At 51.2% G+C, this 23,013-nt stretch overlaps 1 protein-coding gene across 2 annotated transcripts in view; it reads left to right on the top strand.

Moving 5' to 3' along the window:
• The window catches only part of FOXK2 (forkhead box K2), an 85,586-nt gene that overhangs the window by 49,072 nt on the left and 13,501 nt on the right, over positions 1–23,013 (top strand). The window contains exons 5-8 of one of the 2 annotated variants that reach the window (XM_058284964.2): positions 6,103–6,296; positions 7,100–7,275; positions 8,226–8,510; positions 8,915–9,124. In XM_058284964.2, coding sequence (XP_058140947.1) covers positions 6,103–6,296; positions 7,100–7,275; positions 8,226–8,510; positions 8,915–9,124 — 865 coding nt within the window. The remainder of the gene's footprint in view (positions 1–6,102; positions 6,297–7,099; positions 7,276–8,225; positions 8,511–8,914; positions 9,125–23,013) is intronic. The other variant, XM_071210861.1, reaches the window with a different exon arrangement.

Below are 23,013 nucleotides of genomic sequence, written 5' to 3' on the forward strand. Positions count from 1 at the left end.
CTCAGTGTTGCAGGTGTGCGTGTGCCCACGCGTGTGTGCAAGTGTGCGTGGACCGTGCCGTGTCGAAGTGAGGCCGAGGGTGCTGATCCCGCCCCTTGCCGGTGCTGTCTCCTGTCTTCCTCACAAGCTGAGCACTGGCAGCTCTGAAGTTCTAGAGAGGAAGCTGGCGTCTCTGGCCACTATGCGGCAGATGAGCGGGAAGCTGCCCGCCCCCTCCGCCCCTCCCCACGGTCCCTGAGGGGCCCCCGCTGCCTCGGGCCCTCGGCCCCCAGGGCCTCCTGCTCCACGGCTGCCCTGGGCACTGCTGATGTGCAGGCCTGTACACTGAGTGGGTTTCTCTAATTCCGTGTGTCTGTTATGTGTGGCCATTTACTGCATGTACGGTAGAACCCCACGAATTCAACAGTTTGGGAAAGGGTGAGTTTGAAATATAGAACATTAAAAACCTAAAAGAAGGATTTTTGAATTAATTGAGGAACCAAGGATGGCTGCAGAATTCCTTTGAGCCTTTGAGAATCGATCTCTGACCCTAACAGTGTAGTTGAGGGTCACGGAATGGGGGTGGTCCACTGTTCCCTATTTAATAGAGGGTGAGAACGGTTTTTACTACACGTGTTAGAACACATTATAATAAAGATCGTCTACCAGCCTGACGCTTAATATTTCCTCATAGAAGGTACAAAACCAGACCTCGTGCCGCAGCCTCCCTCCTGGCCTCCGGCTGCCCACACCTGCTGCCCCCCCTGTTGACCGCAGGACAGCACCTCTCAGACGTCCAGCTCCAGGACAGGCTCTCAATACATTGTGTAATAATTTCTAGCAGTATTTGCCATATTTTAATCTTCAAAATTGAGATGTGTTTAAAACGAAAAATTCTAGCTCTTTTAAAAAAACGGGTTTCTCTAAAAACACACACAGTGCCTCCAGGCAGCGCCTCCTGCCTGTGCTTTAGTAACTCCAGCTTTGCTGGGGCAAGAGGCCCTGCGCAAGCAGAGCTTGGCGTCTGCCTGGACGTGGGGTCTCTGCACACCCCCCTGGGGTGTCTCCGTGCTGAGTGCAGCTGGGTGCAGCACCTGGCCCGCTGCTTTGCTTCTCTCTGCTTTGGTTGCGCTGTTTTCCTGAAAGAGATTCTGGTTATTGGAATACCACTTACCGGGGCTTGATGGGTTTGCGTACTCTGAAAAGGCTGGTGAGACGGTAATGCAGTTTGTTTCCCTCACGGTCTTATCGTCATGTGTTTCCTGACATTCATTTATTTAAGAAGTATTTCCTGAGCACTGCAAGGTTTTCTTGCTGAGAAGGTTGACGGATGAGGGCCAGCCCTCCGCGTGGAGGTTGCGGTCCCAGAGAAGCAGGGGTCTCAGACTGAACCACCTGCCGGCGTGATTCTGCTCCTCTCCCGAGGGGTCCCCAGCCCCCGGAAGCAGAGAGTGGCTGAGCACCCCTCTGTCGCCTGCTGCCAGCAACGGCAGTGTTGAAGCTCAGAGGCCCCAAGGAGGACGCTGCATTCCTCACGGGGGACGCCACGCGCAGGCTGCCTTCCCAGCCTCCCGTGGGGGACGCACACTCTCCATTTTCCAAGTTCTGCCCCTCCCCGTGCGCTTTCTGCCACGTGACTCCGCGCTGCCCTTTCCAAGGTGATGGCACTGAGTCTCTGGGTGTTCTTCCTTCTTCAGATTTCTTCCTCTCTGGCTTAAAACAGAAAAGCGTTTCCATTTTGCAACCTTACTCCTTTAAAGAACTAGATCCCCGTTCTTCTCAGAGAAAAATGAAAATTGTCAATTTAACAGCCCGTTTTAAAATGGGTTTCCTGACCGGGGCTCTCCCTGGTGGGACGCTGCGAGGAGATGCTCTAGTGCTTCCCACCGTGCTGGTTTCAAATGCTGGTGGGAATCCACACTTTCAGACCTACGTTTGGCATTTTTCATTGTCTACCCAAGACCTAGCTTTTTGATTAATCTACAGAGGAAAATCCCAGGAAAGAACTAAATGGTCTGAGACACCAGTCTGGAAAGAATGCCTATCTCTCTCCTTTGGTTGTATTTTTTGGCCAGAGTGTTTTTATGGTGCTATAATTAACGTTTTTACCCAGGCCATCATCATCAGGACATTTGTTGCTACTGTGAAACATTAGAAAAGACAAGACTCCTGACCTCTCACCAGAGCTAGTTTCTTAAAGTTGGGGAGTTCTCTGCACTTGCCCCCTGCCCCCCGCCCTGACTTCTAGAAATCTTCCCACATATTAGACCCTCCTTAAAAGTATTTGACCCTTTAAAGAAAAATCCTAAGCATTCTTAGAAAAGTTGCACAGATTGCTCTGCAAGTCCTCGCTGTGCAGAACGCACATGCTGGAGTGTGCGGGGCTGGTGTGAGTAAATACACGCTGTCCTGAGGACCTGGGCTCTGGTCCAGAAGGCTGTGCACGTGGAGGGCGGACAGCAGCCGGCGGGCCCCACTGCTTCTCCCTGTCTTGGGTGAGGGCTGAGAAAGGCCCTGCAGTGGCTGCTGGGCAGGGAGAAGGCTCAGGGAGGGTGGACTTTGGGCAGCAGCCATGGGCAGGAGAGGCCTTTGCATTAAAAAATTAACAGCTCACCTTTTCTCTGAGCACTTTATAATAATTTCTGGACTACTGGGGTTGGAGTCAGTGTGGCTTTGATGTGTGTAGCAACAAAATGAAGGAAAAAAATGACAAAGTTCTTAAGTTACCTTCCAAATGCAGCTACCTTAATTGTCTCTAATTACGTCTTCATAGTTTCTAGAATCTTGTTGGCTAAAAATCCAAGTGGCCATTTATCATTTCTCCTCCTTACCCGGGCAGCGGGCAGGGGCAGCTGGGGTATGGCGAGCTCAGGCCCGGTTCTGATGATGCAGACTGAGTTGTCTTGAGGATTCAGAACTGAAGATAGCAACTCCCTTTTTTTAGGAACTCACTTTACTTCTTTCAGCAACATTTCTGACTTATGACCAGAAATCCTTGTACCTGCTTCTGTTTCCCTGTTTCCTTGACCGCCTCGGCCTGTGCACCTGCTTACTGGGCTCCCACACTGCACCCAGTGGCATCTTGCTGTGTCCTGGTGGTCAGAGCACGGGGTGCTGGTCCTGATGGTCGAGACTTGGGCCACTCGCCTCAGGGACAGGCTGTCCTTGCACAGGCAGAGTGTCCACGTGTCCAGTTCTTACCCGAGTGGGATCAGCCTCTGCTCCAAGCTCAGGAAGACATGAGGGCAGTTGGTGAGGTTTATCTTCTCTTCATGGTCACATTCGATTTCTGGAGGGCTTGATGAAAGCATCTGTGTGTTAGGATATTTTAAATGTCATCTGGTATCAAACTATTCATGTCTGCCTATTTGCTCTATACACAAATAATTGAACCTCACTCAACTTCTACAACAGTATACAGTTAGAAACCATTCCACCAGTCGTAGACACCCGCCCTTTCACACTGCTGGTGAAGTAAGTGAAGCCCCAGGAGTTGAAGGCGTTTCTCGGTGGCGTGTCACTAGTGTGAGGTTTGAACAGTGCCTTGGATTGGCAGTAAAGTAATTCTTGACATGTATTTTGATTTTGAACTGCCTTTTGTCAATTCAGAATTTTAAACATGGCTAGTGGTTCTATTAAAAGTTCAGTTGGAGAATTTAGAAATGATTTTTTTTTTTACATATTATCTTTTTTTTTGTCTTTATTCATTTTTAAAAAATATTATATTAAAAAAATATGAGATCCCCATATACCCCTCACCCCACTACTCCCCCCATAGCAACATTCTCCTCCATCATCATGAGACATTCATTGCATTTGGTGAATACATCTCTGAGCATCGCTGCACCTCATGGTCAATAGTCCACATCATAGCCCACACTCTCCCACGTTCCATCCAGTGGGCCATGGGAGGACCTACAATGTCCGGTAATGGTCCCTGCAGCACCACCCAAGACAACTCCAAGTCCCGAAAACGCCGCCACATCTCATCTCTTCCTCCCATTACCCACACCCAGCAGCCACCATGGCCACTTTCTCCACACCAATGCCACATTTTCTTCGATTACTAATCACAATAGTTATTGAATAGAATATCAGTAAGTCCACTTTAATCCATAATCCATATTCTATTCATCCTGTGGACCTTGGATTGGTTGTGTCCACTCCACATCTGTGTCAAGAGGGGTCTTAGATTCCACATGGATGCTGATGCAATCCTCCTGCTTTCAGTTGTAGGCACTCTTGGCTCCATGGTGTGGTGGTTGACATTCTTCACCTCCATGTTAGCTGAGTGGGGTAAGTCCAACAAACCAGAGTGTAGGAGCTGGAGTCTGTTGAAGCTCGGGGCCTGGCTATCATATGGTCAGTCCAGATATTCAGATCCCCTGGGTATATATTAAACCCCAGCACCAACTACAATTCTGGTAAAGTAACAGGAAAGGCTTGTGCAAAGAGATCGCATCTGAGTCCAGCTCCATCACACAGAAACACCAACTCCAAAGAAGGGCCAACTGACATGGCACTGAACTCCATCTGCCATGACCATAGAACCTGTGGGTCTCTGTAGCCCTCAGAAGAACCAGTACCTGGGGTTGTATCTACTTTATCTGTCTCTGGGACTCTGCTCAGGTGTGCATAAGGGCAACCCCTCTGATAACCTCCTGGCTCTTTTTTGAGACTCATAGCCATATAAACTCTTTTGTCCTTTCCATTTCCCCCTTGATTTAGGTCAAAAAGCATTTTTAACTCCTGGTATTATATGTAGACAGAGATATTCTGCTGGTCCGAGTTGAACCTTTTATTCAAGGTCATTTTCTAGTTACATCATCAGCTGGTACTTGGTAGTAATCCCTCAACGCCAGGGAGGCTCATCCCTGGGAGTCATGTCCCATGCTGGGGGAAAGGCAGTGAATTTACATGCTGAGTTTGACTTCAAGACTGGCCACATATGAGCAACACGGAGGCTCTCAGGAGGTAACTCTTAGGCACACTGCTGCTCTAGGCCTTGTTCTTAATTCAGGTGCACAGGCTCAGAAGCATAGTCATTAGTATCAGGGGCTCATTGTCGGACCTTCATTCTTTTTTAGTCTCTGCCATTGTACTTGGGGGATTGTTGCTGTTCCAGAAATGATTTCTGATAGCCTATGAATTTTACTTTGAGTAATTATTGTACCAAAACGAATGGTTTAGTGCATTACCTTGAGTTTAAACATCGGTGTGAACACGTGGGGTGTTGCTCAGATGCAGCCTTCCACCACCTTTGGCCTGGTAGCTCAGTTCCTGCGTGGTGGAGGCAGCCAGGGTTAGGTCTGCTGCCCGGCTGCTGAGGCCGACGCGGGCACTCTGCTCAGACAGGCCGTGAATTGTTGCTGAGGTTTTTGTAGCAGAGAGAATAACGCTTTAGGAGTTGAGAGTAAGTTTTCTCTGAATACCTGACAAGATTATTGAGAGGATCATATAAACATGCCTGGAAATACTTTGCAAAGCATAGAGCAAAATATTATATTACTGGAAGATGGTATTAATAGTGTTCAACCTTTTCTTATTTTTATCCTTTGCTGATTTGCCAAATATTTTATACTGGGTTAATTTACTTTCAATGGCTATAACAGAATCTGTGAGCTAATTTTCTGCTCACGGAAGTATATTTAAGGATCGGCTTCTTTCGGCATCGTTAGTCTCCAGCCCGGAGAGGTTGCTCCGCCTGGAGCGGTGCGGACGGTGGTGGGAGGCCTCGGTTTCCTTTGCTCCAGGGAGACTGAAGGGGGCGTTTCTGGCTTTGGAAGCAGAGTCTTTCCTGTCCTGGATCCCTTGCCCCTCCCCGCCTTTGGGGACCCCACCCTGCCATTGTAGCGTGCGCTGGGCGGGCCCCTGTAAAGCCACTTGGCAGCTCCTTGCTTCCTGGTGGAAGGTGCAGGAGCACGCCTTGCGCACTCCCAGAGTGCCCTGAGAGCCGAGGGCACCACACCTCCCTCCCAGCTCAGGGCTGCCGTTCAGACGCAGTGCCCTGTGCCGTGGGGCCAGCACCGAGGTGTCTGCTTTGCAGGGCACAAAAACTTGGGCACATTTTTATTTCTCAGCAAAGAAATATATGAGTTCTATGTATTTTCTTATGTTTCATAGAATTCAATTCGCCACAATCTCTCTCTGAATCGTTATTTCATCAAAGTGCCACGCTCCCAGGAAGAACCAGGCAAGGGCTCGTTCTGGAGGATAGACCCAGCCTCTGAGAGCAAATTAATAGAGCAGGCTTTCAGGAAGAGACGGCCTAGGGGCGTGCCGTGCTTTAGAACCCCTCTGGGACCACTCTCTTCTAGGTAAGGAAAACAGATGGAGGAAAGGACCTCGCTTAATGGCCAGTAAGTTTGCCTTCAATGTATTGGTGATTTTTCCCTTTGAAAATGAAGGAATTACCTAGTGCATTATGATGAAATGTTGGGGGTGGGGAGTAAAAAAAAAAAGTGCTAGATGCTACCCATGTTTTTTTGTTTCTAGTTGTCCGAAACCTTTTAGACTGCTTGTTTCATTTTCCTTAAACTCCAGTCATGAGCAGTGAGTGTTGCTTCATGGAATTGGTTGCAAATTGTTACTGTGATCAGAATCCTCCTACTGCAAAGAATGATACTGTTAAGAATGGTTCCTTTCCTTTCCTTTGGCACATGAAACCTCTTTGAAGCTGCCCTTTGACTCTTTAAACTTAACATTGATTTATGCAGTGTTAATTTGCCTCATTTTAAAATTCCAGATTTTTAGCTTTATTAGTACTTGGTTTGAAATAAAGTGACTGTCAAAGTCCGAAGCCCCTGCCTGCCTGCCCACTGCTGTCCCTGCTCTATGAGAGTGGACGCAAGCTGCCTGGGAGGGCGGCGGCTCCAGCCCGGGTCCATGGGGCCACTCGGGCACCAAGGAGCGGCCCCAGCACCTTGGCGTGGACACATCTCACCAGTGACCCCCTCAGTCCCCAGGAGTCCACCGGGAGCACTTCCTGGAGCTTGTAGTGCGTTGGTAGGAGACGGTGATGCCCTTTTGCAAATCCCATGACTAAACCGCAGGCAGCTTTGTAAGTGCCTTCCCGGGAAGCCCCACCAGCAGCTCTTCTCGTGTTCTGTTGATAATGCAGAAGTGCCCCAGCCTCTCCCAACCACGCCGGAGCGCTGTCTGCCCACTCGAGCGGCACGCAGACCCCCGAGAGCCTCTCACGGGAAGGGTCACCAGCCCCCCTGGAGCCCGAGCCAGGGGCCCCTCAGCCCAAGCTTGCCGTCATCCAGGAGGCACGGTTTGCCCAGAGCGCCCCAGGTGAGGTGCCAGTGTCGCCGCGCACGCGGGTGGGGCAGGTAGACATTCATCCCAGCTACCCTGGGAAATTAGTAATACCATTTTTTAAAAGTCAGTGAACATTGTCTTAAATGACTGTGTGTAAATACCGAAACACTTTAGAATTAATCTGTTTCTCAGTTAGTTGCTCTCTCATTCAGAAATCCACAAAAAAAAAACCCCACAAAACATAAAATAACAAATTATGCAAACTACACCCTGATTGGAAGCGAAAAAATAAATCCATTTAAGGGATTGCAGTTTACTTACAAGGTTGTAATGGAGGATAAAAATTCTAGTGAAATAAAAATTTATGCCTTGGGAATTTTAAAAAAAAGTGTAGTGTAGAAACATATCTTGACAAATCTATCATGGTTCCCAGTTGGTTGGTAAAATGTTCATTTCTGACCACTGGAATTCCTGGCCACTCTGGCTTGTAGGACTGCACACCCATTTGAGGGGGTGGGTGCCTGCAACCCCCACCCTGCGGCCCCCTCCCCATCTGTTCTCATTTTTCTAAGCACAAAACCAGAAAGAATGCAGGTCGGGTGGGAGAGGTGCACCTTGCACAGAACAAAGGCCTTGCTGCCTGTGGGTGCAGCCCCTTCCAGCCTGGGCGGGGGTGGCCGCATGTCCTGTGTGTTGGCATTTACTGTTTCATAAGGAAAGAACTGTGGGAAGACGTGGTGTGAGAAGTTGAAGTAGAGGGGAAATTGCAGTTTTAGAGGGTAGAGAAGTTAAATACCACCGGTAAAATACTACGTTCCTCTCACCGTAGTGACCTGGCCTTCGTAAGGCAGAATGGGGCTGCCTCCTCTTGTTTATCAAATTAGAATGAGATGTTGTGAGTCCGTGCTTCGTGTGGGAAAACCTCGTCTTTGGGAACAAAGCACATGTGCGCCTTGTGACTGCTTCTGTCTGACTCCGGGCAGGTTCTCCACTCTCTGGTCAGCCGGTTTTGATAGCGGTACAGCGGCAGCTGCCACCAGCCCTGAAGCCTGTCACCTACACGGTGGCAGCTGCACCTTCCCAGCAGCCCATCGTGCAGACGGTCCACGTGGTCCACCAGGTGCCAGCAGCGCCGGCTCCCAGCGTGGCTGGACTGGCCCCCGCAAGCACATACACTGTGGCCGGGCAGGCCGTGGTCACCCACGCAGCTGTGGTGCCCTCTCCGGATGCAGAGCCTCAAGAGAACGGGGACCACAGGGAAGTCAAAGGTGAGGGACGGGGGGTATGGGTGTGGCTCAAGCAGTTGGGCGCCCACCTACCACATGGGAGGTCCCAGGTTCAGTTCCCGGTGCCTCCTAAAAAGAAGACAAGCACACAACAAACAGACACAGGGAGCAGACAGCAAGTGCAGACAATAGGGGGGTAGGGTTGGGGGGATAAATAAAAGAAATTTTTTTAAAAAACATTAAGGGATGGAACAGGCCGCTCCTTGGCTGGTCATGCTCTCTGAGGCCACGATCCGGTCACCTGGCCTGTCTCTGCTTTGTGACTTAGTTTTAGGGCAGGTCTGATGTCCACCTGATTTGATTCCTATATTTTATTTTAAACTGGCCCGGTGTTTATCAACTTTCCAGTAACGTGAGTTGGTGTTGTTTCTTTTTTCCAATTTCAGTGAAAGTAGAGCCCATCCCTGCAATTGGCCACGCTGCGCTGGGAGCCGCCAGCCGGGTGATCCAGACGGCCCAGGCCGCCCCTGTGCAGACGGTCGCCATAGTGCAGCAGGCGCCGCGCGGCCAGCACCAGCTCCCCGTCAAAACCGTCGCTCAGAACGGGACGCACGTCGTGCCCGTCGCCGCTGCGGCCCAGGGCCCGGGGAGCAACGGTAAGGCGGCGGGCGCGGCGCAACAGGCACAGAGGCCTTTCGTGGACACCTGGCGTGGCTTGTCCAGCCCAGGGTGTGGTGGTCTCTTCCCTTGGGTTTGGAAGAGTTGGAGGATTGGTGTTGGTTCTTCCGACGTTAGGAGAAGTCTCCAGCGCAGCCATCTAGTTCTGGACTTTTCTTTGTTGGAGATTTTTAACTAGTGAGTCAACCTTTTTACTAGCTATAGGTCTGTTTAGATTCCGTCCTTTGTTAGGGATGATAATGCTGTTTTTCTGTTAATGTATGTATGTTTAGTGAATTTAAAAGGCTGACATTATGGACCTTTTTTTGAGTTCTACATGTGATATTTAGGGCTTTGCGAGTACATAGGCAATAGTGACCTTATTTTTCCCCGATGTTATTTATTTCCTTCTGTTGTCCAGATAGGTACTCTTAGGAACGTGGTCTCTTCTTCCATACTAAGCTTCAGTATAGCCCAAGGTAAATAAGTGGACGTGCCTGCTTTCTGTCAGCTGCCTGCGCAGAGAACGTGAAGTGAGCAGGGTGTCTTGTCCTGTCCAGGACTGCAGGAGGCCGTCTGAGGTGCCAGCGTTGGTTCCGGCCTTTACTGGTCCTGTCGGGTGCATCGAGCTGGCCGTCTGCTGGGATTTGCATCCAGAGGCAGCTGCTTCCTCCTGGCTTCTCCACACTGTAGCAGAGGGTTTGAGGGCCCAGTGGGCAGGTTCTAAGAAAGAATCCCCACCATGCGCCCTCGAGCCTGGCCACAGGCCGAGGCCTCCGCTGAGGACGGCCCTTCCCAGCAGCCTCCAGAGCTGCGGCCTGGCCTTTCGAAAGCCCAGCTGCTTCCTGCGCACTGGGCGGTGGGCCTCGGGTCGCAGGTGCGCCGTGCGCACTTGCTGCAGTGTCTGCTGCCTCCAGGCTCTGCCTCTGCAGGGCCCTTGCAGACCAGGCCTTCCTCTTGGCGCTGGGGGAGCAGTGCTGGGCCCGGGGCCCTCGTCCTCTGCCCTGCTGGCTGGGCTGTGCCGCCGGGCACAGTCGGGCAGCAGGGGCCTGGCATCGCTGCTTCTGTCCCGGGCACGCGGCCGGTGTTCACGGGATGGGCGGTGCCAGGAAGAGGCTCCTCGTGGGCATGTTGGTGGCTGCGTGGGCGTCTTGTGGGCCTCCCCTGCCCACGCCCAGGACTCTCCTGCAGGGTTCTCATGGAAGAAGGAGAGTGTGGATTTTACCAGCAGCCACGCTGGCCCCTGTGCCTCCCGAGGAGGGGGCTGCTCGGGCTCTGCCAAGGTGCCAGCCCCTCTGCCACGGCAGCCCGTGGGCCTGGGTGGGCTTCTGGCTCTGCTGCTGCTCCCTGTTGACTGGGGGCAGGAGCCTCGCCTCTCCGTGCCCATTTCTCTCAAATGAGAAGGACAGTAGCGACCACGAAGTTGATGTGAGTTAAAGGAGCGCGTCTTTGAATGCGTTTGTGGAGGACTTGAAGCACGAGTGTCGTGTGTGTTGAACGCTGCTGCTGCTTTGTGTTGCCTAAAACATTTTCCGGATTGTTGTTTCTGAAGGAGAGGGCTCCCTCCGCCCCACCCTGGCCCCCACGCAGCTCTGCAGAGGGCTCCTGTAGGTGAGGGTGGGCTGCCTTCCTCGCTTCTGCTGGGCTGTGGCCACCAGTGGCCAGGTGGTGCCCTGAGGTTTGTTCTGTTTTTGAGGTGCTGGGGCCATGGATTGAACCCCAGACCGTGCGTGTGGGGAGCCAGTGCTCACCCACCGGCCACACTGGCTCCCCCCAAGGTTTTTTAACAGCAAAGGAGCAGGGACTGTCGACAGCCTTGGTGTGGAGTTGGGGGCGCCAAAGGGATGATGAGGGTGACGTGCCATCAGCTGTCTGCACCTGACTGGTTCGCGTCTCCTGCCGCAGCGCGTGTGCCACACTCTGTCGCCCTGCCATCTGACGAGCCCCCTGTGGGCGAGCCCTCCTGCCAGAGCTGCTGCCCGTCACTGCCTGGGGGTGGCTTCCCGTGGTCCCCGCGGTCCCCACGCAGCGCGCCCCCTGCTCCGCGCTCGCAGCTGGGTTTCCTCCGCCCGCTCCTGCTCTGCGGTCACTCAGCCCAGGGGCTCCTCCGGGATTTTCTGGGGCCCCTGCCCTGGGTGCACCTGGGTGCCGGCATCAGTCCCACCTGCTGTCCATCTCCCAGGAGACGCTCCACCTGTCTGGCTTGCAGGTGGCACCTTCCTCGTTCACTGGTGTGGTTCAGGTATTTAGATTTTAAACCTAATTTCTGTCATTTTGATAGGATCTAGGAGGCCCGGCACACTTTGCTCAGACCCACCAGCTCTCCGTGTTCTGGGATGTCCCCCTCCGCTGCTTCGCTGTCACCTCATGCTGAAGGCACCTCGTAACCGCTCCTTGCTCGCGCACGTGCTGTCGGTTTCGTTCAGACGTTCCACTCACTTGTCTTGACGGTGCCTCTTGGGGGCTCATGCCCTGCTGGTGAGGCCTTGGGCAGGCTGCTTTTGCCTCCAGTCGAGCTCGGGCTGCTCGCAGGACCCCTGTAGCACCTTCTCAGCCATCTCATCTCTGACCCGGCCTCACCCGCCCACCCTGTTTGCAAATCTAAAGTCCTCAGTGTCTACACAGACCCCTCTCCCCCTGGAAAGTCAGCTGCTGTTTTCTCAGCTCCTTTGTCCCTATGATGCTCTTCAAGTCTCTTATTCAAGCAGGTTTTTCCAGCTTTGATCCCTTCGCCGTTACCACCTGCCTTAGTTTCCCAGCCGTGATCCTGGACCCATGTGATGGGCTTACACTGGGTTTATTGGTCAAGGGTTTGAGCCTGGGAGAGGCCAAATGCGAGGTGTCACCAGGGCACGGCGACCCTTACTCCTGAGGTCGGCGCTGCTTGGGCCTTGCCTGCGGTGAGCCTTGGTCCTTGGCTTTTCCTTTGCAGTATCGTCTCCTTTCTCTCCATCTCTCTCTCTTCCCCGTGCCTTCTCGCTCTGGCCTTCTCCCCAAGTCACAGGGTTGAGACCCTCCTGATTCATCTGCCCACAGCAAAACTGAATTAGCGTCTCCCAGAGGCCCGGTGGGCTAGGTGCACACACGGGAACCGGCTCTGGTTCAAACATGCTTTTCTGGTCTGTAATTGCACCTGCCACAGCAGGCTTCACCTCTGCATTCTGATTCTGAGTCTGCAACGGCTGTATCATCCTGAAGTCTCTCTTTGTCCAGCCAGAGTTTCTCCTTACCCCAGGTCAGGCTCTTGCTCATTTATCTCCCCCACGGTCACGTGGAGGGCTGTGAGAGCCACAGTTACATGGATGCAAGTGCAGCAGTGCCCGGAGGCCCAGCAGCCCCTTCCCCCCCAGGGTGCCGGCCCCTGGGGAGCCTCAGGCAGCACAGTCGACTCTCCTCTCGCACGTGCAGGAGCTTTGGGTGGCTCCATGGCCTGACGGAGGAGACGAGCCTTCCATCACTTAGGAGGAAACACGGGCAAGCCTTCAGGACCTTGTTTTAGGCAGTCAACTCATAGATATGATACCGAAAGAACAGCCAGCAAAAGGAAAAAATAGATAAAAGGGAATTCATCAAAACGAAGACCTTCTGTGCTTCAAAGGGCACTGCCACAGCAGTGAAAGCCGCTCACAGCACAGGAGCGGACATTGGAAGCTGTGTGACTGATGGGGCTTTCCTGTCCAGAGTATGAGAAGAACTGCTGGAAAACACCAGCAAAATTCAAACAAACTGAACTAAAAATGGGCAAAGGGGGCAGCTCATGGTGCTCAAGTGATTGAGCCCCCACCTATCACATGGGAGACCCCAGGTTTGGTTCCCAGTGCCTCCTAAAGATGAGGAAGACAGTGAGCTGACGCAGTGGGCAGGCGTAGCACGCTGATGCAACAGGAGACACGAGGAGAATCAATGAGAGACACAACGAAACAGGGAGCGGAGGTGACTCAAGCAATTAGGCGCCTCCCTCCCACATCAGAGGTCCCAGGTTTCATTCCTGGTGTCTCCTAAAAAAGACCAGCACACAACAGACAGACACAGCAAATGCAAACAATGAGGGGGTGGGAGAAATAAACGAATCTTTTCTTAAAAAAAAACAGGGCCAAAGACTTGAATAGACAGTTCTGCAAAGAAGAGTATAAAAGACCAGTAAGCATGTGAGCAGGTGCTGAACAGCATTTGTCATCAGGGGAAGGAAATGCACTTCAAAACCTTGAGATGCCACCTCACAGCCTCTCGGACGACTACGATTAAAAAAATGGAAATTAAGAGCTGTTGGTGAGGATGGGGAAAAGAGGACCTGAGTACCAGGAATGTGAAATGGCACAAAAATAGTTCGGTGGGTCCTAAAAAAGTTATGCAAATACTGCTATTCCACATCTAGGTTGTAGATCCCAAAGACTTGAAAGCAGGGGCTCAAACAGGTACCTGTACACCAGTGTTCACTGCGGCGTTACTCACTGCGGCCCACAGTGAGAAACAGGCGTCCACCAGTGGACGAGTGGACTAAGGGGTGCAGGCCATCCGTGCCCTGGCACGCCCACGTGGGGCGGAGCAAAGTTCTGGACCTTGAAGATGTCACGTCGAGTGAAGCAAGCCAGGCGCACAGGGAAGGACACGGACGATTCCTCTTACGTGAGATGTGTAGGCGAAGCAGCTTCCTAGAGACAGAAAGTAGCATCGAGCTGCCAGGGACTGGGGCAGGCAGAGAATGAGGAGTTAGTGCTTCATGTGTGAAGTTCCTTTTGCGGATAATGAAAATGTTGTAGTTATGCAAGGTGGCGATGGTAGCACAACATGGTAAATGTGATTAATGCCCTGGACTGTGTACTAAAACCGTGAAAGCGGTGTGTGTCATGTTACATCCAGGTGTGTAGCATGGTGCTTTTTAAGACGGGCTGTGTGTCTGTCCTCTGCTGAAGAGCGTGCTCCCCGCAGAGGAGGCCCATGGCCGTCTTGGTGAGGTCGTACCCCAAGCCCTCAGCACAGGCCCTCTCTTGAAGGGACCCGGCGGCAGGCAAATGAGCAAGCCAGTGGGATGAGCCCAAGGTGCCGCGTCGGCGCCCGAGTGCAGCTGCCGTGCGTGTCTGCCCTGCCTTGGTGCGCTGTCCACCCATGGCCTCGGTCTCCGGAAGGGGTGGTCCCCATGTTCCTCCTTAGTCAAGGGTGGGTCGCTCAGTTCAAGACCAACGGCTGAGCGGCAGCTGGCCTCAGAGCTGTGGCTTCTGCCCCTCGGGCTGGCTTCGTGTGTGAGGAGCCTCCCGAGGACAGACTGCATGTGGAATGCATTGCGCTTTCCCCTGTGCCCCTCACACAAGCTGGGGAGCACGGCTAAGCCAGCAGTGGCCCAAGGACAGGAGAGGCAGCCAGGCTTGGGGAGGCTGCCTGGGCGGAGGGCAGGCCCCGCTGCCCGGGAGGGCACCAGGTTTGTGTGTAGCCACCCCAGTGACGCACGGAACAGCGTGGAGTCGAGTCGAGGCGCTTGAAAGACAGACAGCGTGCGTGCGTGCGGGAGGCACCTGCGAGCATGTCCATGGCCCATGAACATCCCAGCACCCCAGAGCGGCACGACCAGCAGCAGGCTGCCGCCAGGCCCAGTGACAGCAAGAGCTTGCTGTCGGCAGCCTGTTCTCAGGGTCCGCCAGTGGCTCCTTCACCTCCTGTGGCCACAGAGAAGGTTCTGGGGAGCGGCAGGGCCGTCTCGGGGGGACACAGTGCCTGCAGGATCCGCCCAGCCCACTTGGGCGGAGTCACTTGGCCGGGTGTCTGTCTCATACATAAAATAGGCCGAGTGCAGGGTGCAAGCTCGTTCACAATAAGCGTCTCAAATACTTGACTTTGGTTTGAAAAAAATGTGACTTATCTAGGGAGGTTTTAAGTCTTTAGGAAGAAAAACTTTCAGTGCTTCAATGTATCTTCTTTTTATTATTATTTTATTTCTCTCCCCTTCCCTCCGCCCCACCCCAGTTGTCTGTTCTCTGTTTGCTGCATGTTCTTCCGTGTCCACTTCCATTGTTGTATGGTTGTCAGCAGCACCAGAAATCTGTGTCTATTCTTGTTGCATCATCTTGTGTCAGCTCTCCGTGTGTGCGGCGCCATTCCTGGGCAGGCTGCACTTTCTTTCGCACTGGGCGGCTCTCCTTATGGGGTGCACTCCTTGCGCGTGGGGCTCCCCTACACGGGGGACACCCCTGTGTGGCAGGGCACTCCTTGCGTGCATCAGCACTGAGCATGGGCCAGCTCTACACAGGTCAAGGAGGCCCGGGGTTTGAACCTTGGGCCTCCTATGTGGTAGGCGGACGCCCTAACCACTGGGCCAAGTCCGCTTCCCAACGTATCTTCTTGACGAGCATGTGAGGTACTAGCAACATCGATGAATCATCCACTTTCTGGATTAACGTGGAACCTGAAATGGGGAAATTTTCTCTTCAAATACCTGGAGAATATAGTGGGTGAGCCCGTGAAGCACTGCAGGATTCTTTGCAAATATTGAATGCCTTTGTAGGTAAATGCAAAGAGGTACCTGCTTCTCTGCTAAAGGAACTGCAAAAAAAGCTGAACATAGGTCTTCTATAGAAAAAGGCTGAGCAGATGCAGGCATGGAGGTGGGGAGGGCAGCTCGAGTTCGGGGGCTGTTGTACGCGTCCAGGACAGGCCAGCCCCTCTGGCCGAGCGCGCCCGAGCCCCTTCCTTTCTCCCGGGTGACGGGCATGGCTGGGCTGCGGCCCTGCCGTCAGGGCCCGTCTCCCGACTGCTCGCAGCAGGTGCAGGACGCTGTGTCCGAGAGGGCAGCTCTTCACTGGGAGCTCCAACAGTAGGCTTGGCCTGGGTGCAGGTTTGAAGCTGTACAGGCCCCAGAGAAACACGCTCTTCCGCTCATGCAGCTCGTTGCAGGCAGGACTTTCTGATGTGGGACTTGGGTTGAGGCGTGGCCCAACCCGATGAGGAGGGCTCTTAGCCCTATGACTGGAGTCCTCTAAAGAGAATGAAATTCAGGCAGGGAGGGAGGCAGAGAGGGTGCACGCCGTGGAAGCAAGAAGCCGACAGCAGCGTAACCTGGAGGAGAGGCCTGGGAGACGCAGCCACTTGCTTTGCCATGTGGCAGAGGAGCCAAGGATCACGGGCAGCTGGTCTTTGGGAAGAAAGCGTCACCTTGACAATGCCTTGATTTGGACATTTTTCTGGTCGCAAAACCATGAGCAAAGAAATTCCCATTGTTTAGCTGGACCCATTTCACAGTACTTGCTCTGAGCAGCCTAGAAACGCCAAGTCAGCCCGAGTCATCCCTTCCCAGGGCTGGGAAGTGGCTCTGTCTCCTACACCTTGGAGTGTTTTTCTGGGGCTCCCTGTCCCCCTTTGTTTCAGAAAGCCTGTGTTGCCAGCTCAGACACCCAGCCCCCGGGCGCCCCACCTCTCCCGCAAGCGCAGAACCCAGGCTGCGGCCTCGGCAGGAGGCCCTGCCAGAGGCACCGCGCTGCGGGAGGCGAGAGCCGGCGCTTCCTCCAAGAGAGGAGCAGACCGATGTTCTCCGGGGGACCCCGGCTTAGGCCTTCTCCAGATCAGAACCTTTGAGGCTCTGGAGCTCCGAAGGGCAGGGCTGGATTTCATCCCTCAGGAGGAATCGCTGGCTCCGTGGCCGCAGTGTCCACAGAAAAGCCAGGATGAAAAACCGCCGTAGCGCCGCCTCGTTCCAGCTCCGGCTGCCCTTGCGCCCCGTTGCTGACAGGCTTGAGCCGTTGCTGGTGATGTCCAGGTCAGGACGTAGTCTTGTTTCTCCTGGCTTGCCTGCTCCTCGACGGACAGGTTGACTCTCGTGAGGGCTCCTCTCTTACTGTTGGTGGCTCCAGATAAGGGCTTGTTCCCTCGTGAATCATTCTAACAATCAACAAACAGTGCAGTCTCAAGTTTCTCTTTTTCTTCTCTTTTTCCTTATTTTCCCAGAATTGGGTTGCTGCGCCACTACCTGAGGCACTGTCAGTGCCTTTTTCCTTGCCTGTGCTTGAATTCTGGCAAGCAGGCTGCCACAGAAGTGGAGAGGATCTCTGCTGTGCTCCTGGATCCACGTGTGGAAATTCAGAAACGCCTCAGGGAAGCACAGGTGCACAGCTGCGGTGCTTCCCAGCCCCCAGGGCACTTCGTCTGCTGGCAGCAGCCCTTCTTGTTGTGTGTCTGAGTAGGGAGAGGGGGACATAGTTTCCTGAGACCGTGGCCCTCCTGCCAGGCCGTCTCGTGGCCTTGTCGTTACGCGACCCCTGTCCTACCCACTGGGCTAGTGGGGCAGAGGTGGCCAGAGGCAGCCAGAGGCAGCACTCGCCTCGAGAATGGCACATGTGTGGCCTCTGCACACCCAGGACGGTGGACTGCAACCAGCCGCAGAGCTCTTGGGTTGCCTTCTGTGGGTCTTCCCAGAGCACTGGCAAAGAACTCTCCAGAAGCGTGAGGTTGGGTGGGAAGGACGTTTGCACACTCCCTGGGCCTCCCAGCACACTTGGGAGCCTTCCAGCGGGCTCCAGAGGCCAGGGCTGTGTGCGCTAAAGGTGGAGGCTGCAGTTGAGTTTTTATTCCGTATTCCAAGCCGGTGGCCAGCCCGACCCCTCCGTTCCAGGGCAGTGTCTGGTCCAGGCGCCCGGCAGCTCCTGCCTCCTGAGCCCTTGATCCTTCCTGCTTTCTGGTTCCGCGACTCAGGTGGCGTCAGGACTCAGGTGTCCCGGGTTGGAATAGTGGAATGAGGCTGGCACTTGTCCCCTCTCCACAAGGAAGTCCCCTGCTGATGGCCACTGGGACCGTCCATCCAGGACCCGCCTCCCAGGTCCAGCCGAGGCAGAGAAGGGAGAGGAACGCAATGCAGGGCGAGGGCTGCCGGCTTCTCGGCACCTTCCTGCGCTCCTTCCCTTGCTCTTCGTGCCGCTCCATTAGTTCTTCACTTAGCTCCTGAGTCATGCTCATCAGAGACACCATGAGTCCATTTGTTTCTGGTGGTTTTTTTTGTTTTTACCTAAAAAATCCCTATAAATACCCAAATTTTTCTATCTTAAAAGACTCTTCCCTTGGCATTGCAAAGCAGGAATTTCATGGCTATACCCATTCCATACACGGGATCTTTTTGTTGCGTCGTCTTATTGTGTCAGCTGTCCACGTGTGTGGCACCATTCCTGGGCAGGCTGCACTTTCTTTTGCGCTGGGCGGCTCTCCTTACGGGGCGCACTCCTTGCACATGGGGTTCCCCTATGCGGGGACACCCCTGCGTGGCACGGCACTCCTTGCGCGCATTAGCACTGCGCATGGGCCAGCTCCACACGGGTCAAGGAGGCCTGGGGTTTGAACCGCAGACCTCCCATATGGTAGGCAGACGCTCTATCAGTTGAACCACATCCACTTCCCCGTTCCGTACACGGCAGGGAAGTGTTTTTCCTGCTGGCAGCATTCTGGGCTTCCCGGCAACAACCAGGCGGGAACCAGAGCCCCTCCTCCCCACTGTGCCTAATAACAACCCGGGATTTGCAACCAGGGTTTGGGATTCTGCCCTGGATCCCAATTCTGCAGAACCAAAATAGGAAAGGGAGACTTTGTAGCAGTCAGAGTTTCTTACCTGGTCAAAGGTGGCCATAAATCCTCGGACAAATTTGCCCAGTGAAAGAGTCCTGAGGAATCCCGCCCTTGTCTCCAGATCGGTGGTGGGGGGAAGAAATTGAGACCCAAAGGAACGTGTCTGTCTGTAAATATAGAATTAGCTGGTTATGTTAGTGACAAAATGGAAAAAGAAATCCCTGAGTGCATTCAGGTATCTAGCGCCACATCCCAGCTTATGGTGGATTTTCAGCTCCAGTTATTTGGAATTAAAGCAAATTCTAGGAAACAATGAGCAGACGCTAAATTTACATTGGTAGTTACATTGCGCTTATGCTGGCATCCTGGTTGTCCTACTTCTTTATCAGTAACCCTGTAACAGTTTATCTGGCACGTATCTAGTCATGTCTTTCCACACTCCTCAGTAAGGTTAGTGTATGTTCTGTTCCCCACAAGAGGCAAATGTTCTCATGTCTCCTTGGGTAAATATCCAAGGATAGAATGGGTGGGACATGTGGATTTATGCTTAACTCTTCTAAAATACTGCTAAACTCTTTTCTGAAGTGGTTTTACCACTTTCTATTCTACCAGCAGTTTGTTTGATTTCCAATTACTCTATGTCCAATACTTCGTTTGGTCAATCTTTTATTTTTTTATTTTTAAGCCATTCTAATTTTTTTGTTTTATTGGCTTGAATTTGTAATTTTCTAATGATGACTGATGTGCAGCACCTTCTTAGATGCTTGTAAAGATATCTGAATGAATATCTTCTTCGGTGAGGTGTCTGTTCATATCTTTTGCTCTTTTTTAAAAAAAGAGTGACCATTTACTTAATTAGTTGTAAGAATTATTTATGAATTCTAGACACAAGTCCTTTGTCATTTGCAGAATTTGAAATATTTTCCCCCAAACCATGTCTTACTTTCTCATTTTCTCCTTTTTCTTTAAACTTCCATTTGAAGTAATTTCAAACTTAGAAGATAGTTACAAAAATAATTTAAAATCCAGATAGTTACAAAAATAATTTAAAACCCATACAAAGAATTCTAACACATCCCAACCCACCCCCGATACTCAAATCCACCAGTTTTAACATTTGCACCTTTGCCATATCATTTTGTCTACCCATATTGCTATCAATCCATCATCCATCCATCCATTTATCTATTTTTCCAAACATTTGAGAGCAAATTGGACATACACTATTCCACATACATTTTCTTTTTTTTTTTTTTAAACAAATCAGCTTTATTGATACATATGAATAAAGCATATAATCCATCCAAAGTATATGGTCAGTGGTATTTGATATCCCATAGTTGCTCATTCATTACGTCAGTCATTGTTAGAGAATTTTCATTATTTCAATAATAATAATTTAAAAAACCAGACCAAAATAAAATACCTCATCTCCTCTCAGTCTCTCTGTGCTTCCCCTGCTGCACGCAGGTGCTCTTCTGTTTTTAATTTATTTGTATTGATATTTTGTGTAGAGGAAGTCTAGTAATACGTGGTACCTTGTTTCTAGTTTCTATTCCTTACTGTATTTCCTTTTTTTTTTTTTAATCCATAATGGAAGATTATTAATATATTACTATCTGCTATTATCCATAGTTTGCTTTGGTTGTAGTTTTGCCTGATAGTAACATCTTGTAACATTAACATATATTTTTTAAGTTTCAAAGAAAAACAGTTTTATGTATGCAATGTTGCCCATATTCATATTCCACGTGAAGTTTTACTGTGCTTTAGAGTCCCATATTACATTTTTTTACATTTCCTTCCAGTAATACACATGACCTCAGACTTCGCTTTTCAACCACTGTCATACCCATATTATTGCACTGCTAGTTACAAACATCATGGTTTGCTTTCACCTTTTCTATTCATTTCCAAAGATAAAATTTACTTACGTAACCATCATGAGTGTAGATATTAAGTTCAGCTAATTTTAATTTTGATGTAAGACTTGAATTCTATATGTCAGTTTTCTCATATGTCCCAGTAGTGTCCTTTTGGATCTTTGCTCTTCCATTCTTAGGTCCCATCCAGGATAATGTATTGCATTTAACTGTCATTGTCTCTTTAGTTGCACCTTTTAAAAAAAATTGTGGAAACATCTAGAAAAAATATGCCTGCTTGGGAAGCGAATGCGGTTCAAGCGATTGGGCTCCTGCCTACCTCCTAAAGAAGATGAGCAAGACAGCAGCCTGGTGCAGCGATCTGGCGCAATAAGATGATGCAACAAGAAGACAGAGAGAAGAAAGGCAATGAAAGGCACAGCAGAACAGGGAGCTGAGGGGGCTCAGAGGATTGAGCACCTCTCCCCCACATGGGAGGTCCCAGGTTTGGTGCCCGGTGCCTCCTAAAGAGGAGACGAGCAGACACAGAGCATAGAGCAAATGGACACAGAGAGCAGACAGCGAGCGCAGACAGTGAGGGTGGGTGGGAATAAATAAATAAAATAAATCTTAAAATACATATGTATATATCTTCCCATTTCAACCACTCTCAGTCATACAATTCAGTGAGATTAATCACATTCACAATATTGCGGTACCCTCACCACCTTTGATTACTAAATACTTTCCTGTCTCCTCAAACAGAAACCCTACACTTTACATTTTGCATTATTAATTCCCCATTCTCCCTGCCCCCAGCAAGCCATATTCTGTTTTCTGGCTCTTGGAGTTTGCTTATGCTCTGATATTTTTTTTGTGGTTACCCTGTGGCTTAAATTTAACATCCTAAATCTGTATCAGTCTTGTTTAGTTTCACATTTCATGCCCCTTTAATTTCAGTAGTACACATAAACCGTGTTCCTGCATCCCTGTCTCCCTCCCCAGGTATGTAGTTCTCAGAAGTAAACCGTTGCTGTGTCATTACACTGTATGCATTTGCCTTTTAGATCCTGTAGAAGGTATAAAGTGGAATACAAACCAAAACCACAGCAGTCCTGGTGTTTGGATGTGCCAGTGCCGTTATCTTTACCAGAGATCTGTGTCCTCCTGCGGCTTCAGCATCTAGTGGCCTCCCTTGCAGCCTGCAGAGCTCCGTTTAGCATTTCTTCTAGGGCTGGACTAGGGGTGATGAGCTCCCTCAGCTCTTCTTTATTTGGGAATGTCTTGATTTCTTCCTCATTTTGAAAGACAGTTTTGCCGAAAGTAGAGTTCTTGGTTGGCATTCTTTCCTTCCAGCGCTTTAAATATGTCATCCCACTGCCTTCTTGCCTCATTGTTGTCTGATGAGAAATCAGCACTTAATTTTTTTAAAAGATTTATTTTTTATTTATTTCTCCTCCCCCCACACACACAGTTATCTGCTCTCTGTGTCTATTCACTGTGTATTCTTTGTCCGCTTATATTCTTGTCAGTGGCACCGGGAATCTGTGTCTCTTTGTTGCGTCATCTTGCTGTGTCAGCTCTGTGTGTGCGGCACCACTCCTGGGCAGCCTGCTGTAAGGCGCACTCCTTGCACATGGGCTCTCCTACACGGGGGACACCCCTGCGTGGCACGGCACTCCTTGCACGCATTGGCACTGTGCTTGGGCCAGCTCCACACGGGTCAGGAGGCCCTGGGTTTGAACCTTGGACCTCCTGTGTGGTAGGTGGATGCTCTATCAGTTGAGCCAAATCCGCTTCCCAGCACTTAATCTTACTGAGGCTCCATTTTATTTTATTTTATTTTATTTTTATTATTTTTTTAAGATTTATTTTTATTTATTTAATTCCCCTCCCCTCCCCTCTCCCGGTTGTCTGTTTGCTGCGTCTTGTTTCTTTGTCCGCTTCTGTTGTCAGCGGCACAGAAAGTGTGGGCGGCGCCATTCCTGGGCAGGCTGCACTTTCTTTAGCGCTGGGCAGCTCTCCTTACGGGTGCACTCTTAGCGCGTGGGGCTCCCCTACGCGGGGGACACCCCTGCGTGGCAGGGCACTCCTTGCGCACATCAGCACTGCGCATGGCCAGCTCCACACGGGTCAAGGAGGCCCGGGGCTTGAACCGCGGGCCTCCCATGTGGTAGACGGACGCCCTAACCACTGGGCCAAGTCCGTTTCCCTGAGGCTCCATTTTATGTGACACCTTTCTTCTCTTTTGGAGCTTTCAGAATTCTCTTTTGATCTTTGGCATTTACTATTATTACAATATTACGATTATAATATAGTGAAGCTGTGAATTCAGTCCTGTTTGGAATTCATTGACAGTCTTACATGTATACGGGCATTCCCTCAGGGACATTGGAGTTTGGTTACAGAACACTGAAACACAGTGAGTATCTCAATAAAGCAAGTCATGCAAATTTTTAAAATTTCCTAGTACATATTATTAAAGTTAC

The sequence above is a fragment of the Dasypus novemcinctus genome, chromosome 21, assembly GCF_030445035.2.
Source record: "Dasypus novemcinctus isolate mDasNov1 chromosome 21, mDasNov1.1.hap2, whole genome shotgun sequence".
Lineage (NCBI taxonomy): Eukaryota > Metazoa > Chordata > Mammalia > Cingulata > Dasypodidae > Dasypus > Dasypus novemcinctus.